Source organism: Lathyrus oleraceus, chromosome 2 (assembly GCF_024323335.1).
Source record: "Lathyrus oleraceus cultivar Zhongwan6 chromosome 2, CAAS_Psat_ZW6_1.0, whole genome shotgun sequence".
Taxonomy (NCBI): Eukaryota; Viridiplantae; Streptophyta; class Magnoliopsida; order Fabales; family Fabaceae; genus Lathyrus; species Lathyrus oleraceus.
Genome location: NC_066580.1, coordinates 451586170 through 451592192, shown reverse-complemented (window position 1 = coordinate 451592192; position 6023 = coordinate 451586170). Strand labels below are relative to the sequence as shown.

General features: G+C 41.0%; 1 protein-coding gene across 2 annotated transcripts; it reads right to left on the bottom strand.

The window, feature by feature from the left end:
- Positions 1 to 1550: 1550 nt before the first annotated feature.
- LOC127120280 (uncharacterized) lies at positions 1551 to 6023 on the bottom strand. 2 transcript variants are annotated; one of them, XM_051050689.1, is made up of 2 exons: positions 5555 to 6023; positions 1551 to 4188 (listed from the first exon to the last, which is right to left on the bottom strand). In XM_051050689.1, the coding sequence occupies exon 2, from the start codon at positions 3673 to 3675 to the stop codon at positions 1810 to 1812; it is 1866 nt and encodes a 621-aa protein (XP_050906646.1). In that variant the 5' UTR covers positions 3676 to 4188; positions 5555 to 6023; the 3' UTR covers positions 1551 to 1809. The 2 variants fall into 2 exon arrangements, with proteins under 2 accessions (XP_050906646.1, XP_050906647.1); XM_051050690.1 differs by having other exon boundaries at positions 5569 to 6023.

Below are 6023 nucleotides of genomic sequence, written 5' to 3'. Positions count from 1 at the left end.
TCACTGACAACTGTTGTAGGTAAGCCATAAAGTCTTATCACTTCGCGTGCAAATGCTTCAGCCACTGTCCTCGCATTACACGGTCTTTTTAGAGGGATGAAATGACAGTACTTAGAGAGCCTGTCCACTACGACAAATATTGCTTCAAATCCTCTTGACTTGGGCAGTCCTATAATAAAATCCATCGAAACTTCTTCCCACACTGCTGTAGGAATCGGTAATGGCTGCAGTAGGCCTCCAGGAGAAATGGCTAAATACTTCTGCCTTTGACACACATCGCATGCTTTTACAGATTCTTGCACCTTTGCCTTCATCCCTATCCAATACACATTTGCGGCCAATCGTCTATAAGTGCGGTAAAATCCGGACTGACCTCCTACTGGAGTACTATGAAACTCTGCTAACATTTTAGGAATCAAATTGGATTGTGCTGACAGAACTAACCGATCCTCATACAATAGCACCTTCTGTTTATACTTGAATCCAGGCCTTGCATTTGGATTCTCTTCCAATTCCTCTATGATCTTGAGTAACACCTTATCATTATGGACTTCCTCTTGAATCACATTACCTTCGTCCCAAACTGGATATGAAACCGCCACCATCAATTATCCATTCTCAGGTACACGCGAAAGTGCATCTACTCCTCTATTTTCCACCCCCGGCTTATACACGATATCAAACTGGTAACCAAGTAGTTTGGTAGCCCAATTTTGCTGGTCAGGTATTGTAATTTTCTGCTGCCAAAGTTGTTTCAAACTCTTTTGATCCGTTGTAACTCTGAAATGTCGCCCCATTAAATATGGCCACCAGTGTTGAACCTCTAATGCCACCGCCATTAATTCTCTTTCATATGCATATTTGGCCAGATTCTTTCCTCTTATGGCTTTACTAAAGAACGCAATGGGTCTCTTCTCTTGCATCAAGATGGTGCCTAACCCCACACCAAACGCGTCACACTCCACCACAAACTCTTTTTCAAAATATGGTAATGCAAGAACTGGGGCTTTTGTTAGCTTCTATTTCAAAGTTTCAAAAGCCTTTTGAGCTTGAGGACCCCATTTGAAACCATCTTTCTTTGTTAAATCAGTTAGGGGCTTTGCAATTTTTCCATAGTCTCTAATAAACTTCCGATAATAACCTGTGAGGCCTAAGAATCCTCTCACTCCCTTAACACTCTTCGGTATTGGCCATTTAATCACACTTTCCACCTTCATGGGATCTACAGCTACACCAGTCCCACTAATTAAATGACCTAAGTACTCAACTGTATTCTGGCCAAATTGACACTTTTTCCGATTAGCAACTAACTTATGCCTCCTCAAAATCTGCAGCACTTCTGTTACGTCTCGAATATGTCTCTGCCACGTCTGACTATAAATGAGTATGTCGTCAAAGAAAACCAAAACAAACTTCCGTAATAACGGCTGAAATACTTCATTCATCAAGGACTGAAAGGTAGAGGGCACGTTCATTAGTCCGAACGGCATTACAAGGTATTCGTAATGCCCTTCATGCGTACGGAAGGCAGTCTTCTGAACATCTTCAGGTTTCACCCTCACTTGGTGATACACGGATTTCAAATCAAGCTTAGTGAAATATTGGGCACCATGCAATTCGTCAAGCAGCTCATCGATCACTGGAATTGGGAATTTATCTGGTACTGTCACTTTATTAATGGCACGGTAGTCGACACACATCCGCCACGACCCATCCTTCTTCTTCACCAATATTACTGGACTAGAAAATGCACTGCTACTCTACTGAATAATTCCTGCCTCCAACATCTCTTTGACTTGCCTCTCTATTTCATTTTTTTGATGATGGGGGGTACCTATAGGGCCTCACACTCACTGGTCCTTGACCTGGCAGTAAGTTAATGGAGTGGTCACGTGAGCGTCGTGGTGGCAGCCCCTTGGGCTCATGAAACACATCATCAAATTGCTTCAACCTTTCTTTCATTTCTGGGTGATCTGTCTCTTGTAAAACCTGGGTTTCTGTGTTGTTCAAAGTGGCATCTAAGGACCACCACTTCCTTCCATATCCCTTACTAGCTTTACCTACTATACTTTGTAGTGCTGAAATGGCTTCAGATGTTCCTTCTATGCCCTTTAACATCACCCATTTTCCCTCATGCCAAAATTCCATCGTTTGCTTCTTCCAATTAACTATCATATCCCCCAACGATTTCAGCCACGCCATGCCTAACACTACACCAACTCCTTCTAAATCAAACAGATAAGCTTCGATTTCACTAGTCACCTCCCCTATTTTGAATAAGACATGATTACACTTTCCTCGTGTGGTGGTTTGAAACCCATCACCCAACTTGATTATGAAATCTGGAGTAGTTTCGACTCTCCAACTCAGTTTTTGCACTAACAGCTTCGCAATGAAATTGTGTGTCGCTCCACTGCCAATCAGAACCACCACCGGAACACCATTAATGGTTGCTCGCAACTTGAGAGTTTGTAGACGTTCACGTCTCGGAACCTCCATCTCATATAAGTTCATCACACTCATCTCCCCATCTCGCTCTTTTTCAGATTCGTCCACCTCTACTGCCAACAATTTGGCCTCCTCCTCTCCTCCATCTTCATCATCCAAAATCATGACACGTAGTTGTTTGTCTGGACACTGATGGAGGGGGTGAAAGGGACCCCCACATTTATAACAAAGACCTTTTTGTTTTCTATTCATGAGCTCTTGATAGGATAAGTGAGTAAAGCCTTTGTCACGTGCACCCCCTTTTTTTCTCTCTCCAGTCACTGGCTTGTCATCACATGGTGGGTTATTGGGCCCTTTAGGCCCATTTCCATAATTTAACCCACTGTTCTGGCCTCCTTTCACAAAAACCCAATCCGTTCCTCCATTTCGCCCCGAGTTAGCCTTGTTTGAACCGCTTGGTTTCGGGTTTCGGATCCAACCCGATCCACCACTCGTTTCCCTTTCCACTGCTCTTGTGACGTGGAACAACTTCGTTCTCGCTATCGGCCCCATAGCTACGAAACTCCGTACCCTACCTCTGATCTCACCTCTTAATTCGTGCAGAAAATACCCTAAAAATTGTTTGTCAGGTAACCTCGGAATTTGAGAAGTCAGACGTTCAAATTCCTGAATATATTCTTCCATCGTTCCTCTCTGACGAATTTCAGTGAGCTTTTCATAAACATCACCCTCTCCTAAACCTCCATACCTTTCCATCAACTCTGATCGAAGCTCCTCCCATGTCAGATCTCGGTTTTCTTCCAACAGAGAGTTAAAGAAGTGAATTGTTGGTCCTTCCATGCTCAATTGTGCCAGCCCCACCTTCACAGTAGCACTCGTGTCTTGAACATGAAAATAGACCTCTGCTCTAGAGATCCATCCGGCCGGATCGTCGCCGGAGAACACTGGTAGCTCCACCTTCTTAACCGACCTTCTAAATTCATCCAAAGCTTCACCTTTCAACTTTGTGGTTGTCGTAACCTTTTCCAATGATGCATCATCTTCAGCTTCAACCACCTTCTTTTCCAGAACCTTCTCCATCATCTGTATCAACGCTCTTTGATTCTCCCTCGCTGTTTGTTGAACCTCAGCGATGGAATCAGAGAAATCAACCTTCATCAACGATAACTCTTGCTCCAGATCTGCAATCTTCGCCTCCATGTTTGCTACGGTTTTCTTCTTAGACATCAACCAAGCTTTCCTTCACTGGCCCCCTCTACGGATCCGGTAGGTCGGACCACTGTTAGGTTCTCTAAAAAATAATGAGAATAATATAAAGAATAGAATGAGGAATAATAAGAAGAGGCTGCTTTATTGAATGATTGGAAGAGATTTACAGAGATCAAGGAATCTACTGCCACATAGTTGAGCTCCTATGGAGTGCTTAGTAGCTCTCCATTCTCATGATTACACAATGATTCTCCAAAAGTGTCCTCTTGTGACCTATTCCTAATCCTTTATGCAAACAGCCTAACAGAATTGGTTAAGATCAATTCTCTCTCTACTGCCACCTCATATCCAATCATGTGATAGTTGATGCTCTTCTCCTTCTAGAATAAACCAGCCAAGCCTTGGCTCCACTAGACCCACTATGATTTGACACTTCCACCCCAGTCCACCTTCATTCATATGGTCCCTAACACAAGTTAACTATGTTTCTTCAAGCCATGTTCATGATAAAGTCTTGCATGCCATGATATTCTGCAAAAGCAAACACACATGAGAGATTCATAAAATCATTTGCAAATACAAGCATGGTAATCACAACAATTCCAAACACTTTAAAACCAATTCAAGTTTGCCCATTTCTAGCCATCATTGCATACATGCTAACACTCATGCAAAACTGCCCTAGACTTCCATCTAATTTCCTGAAAACACCATGATATTAGCATATGCCTACGAGTACATAATCATTGAAGTCGCATTCATTCATGCATCCATATGAATTCATTAATAGCATCACGTTGCAGCAGTTCATACTGAAGTTAATAGGACTTATAACAGGTCTGGTAAAGCATTAATAATCCTACGTCAGTTGCAGCCCCTAACAAGGCAGTCACAAATGAAAGCAAGGCATGGCATAGTTATCATCATTAACAACTGATTGCAATTAACATGCTGCACAAAATCGATTTCTAATGGAACCAATTGGTAGAAAATTCCTAAACCAACTCTAAAGTATTTCTAACAGTCCAACTAACATGTTCATTTTAGTAGAAATTAACTAGCAGCTATTGCATCCTAACTTTGCAGTTAACAAGTTTTACAACAATATCACCAACATCAATAAAACAATTAACTGAGTATGACTGCTAATTAATTTTACAGGGCAACTAACATTTCACCTACTAACTGCAATTAACATAGCAGGATTTGGTTCACTAACTGAATAAGACTTTAGGTTTAACATAAAACTTTAGTAGCCTTACTTAACAGTTCATTATGGATTATTAACAAGCCAGCATTAACACCACCTTTTTCCATCTAATTGACTGCATAACAAGTCATTGACAGCGAATTCATTGTAACAGAAATCCATTCATCTAATAACCTAACAAAGCAATTCATTTAATTAACTATAACTGAAATTCACAGCTAACTATAACAGAAAACTAACCTAATTGATTATCACTAACCCCTATGCTTAATAGAATCAGAAAACTCCAACTAACTTGTATTGGCTTGGATTAACAGAGTTCTAACTCTGTTAATCATCGACTTCTATAAATGATCATGATCCCAATCATTGGTGGTTCCAATCATTCATCATCATCACTCTGCAATTTTCTTTCATTCACATCACAATTCTCACAATTCAATCATTGCAAAACTCTCTCAATCTCAACATAGAACACAGATCCAGTCATCATTATCACCTCGCAGAAATTGAATCGAAGCTCTTCCTTCACGGAGATTCTCACATCATTCTCTCTCGATCTGCAATTCATCTCTCTCCTTACTCTCACGCACGGTTTGAATCGGAATTCATCCTCATTACCTATGGACTAAGGTTACTGAGAGGAAGAAGAATTTGCAGGAATTTAAAAGAGAAGGATTGGATTACCTGGTGTACTTTACCTATGGTATTTTCTTTTCATTAGCTTCATCGAAGACTTCGCGCACAGGTATGTTAATTTTTCTTTTCTCTTTGCAATTCCTCGTTGCGAAGATGTAGATTTATGCCATAGGGACCAAATCCCCGGGATTTGGATCCCCTTTCCGCACCGAGACCTTCATGTGGTTGAATTTCGATGTTAGGGTTCTTCCTTGACCCTTTCGATTAAGTTGGAATCGATTTAGGGCTTTGATGGAGCTCATTGAGACGAGCATTGTAAGGTGTGAATCATGTAGTTTGATTCAAGTTGATCAAAAAAAATTTGATTAACTAAATCCTTTGAGTCGTGTATAATTCCACAGTCTAGTCAAGTGATCAAAAGTCCCCTTATCACTTAATAAGATTATTTTTGTAAAGATGTGGATCTCAAGGCCTCAACTCCAGACTTTCATACAAGGCATATCAAAGGTGTTTCTTC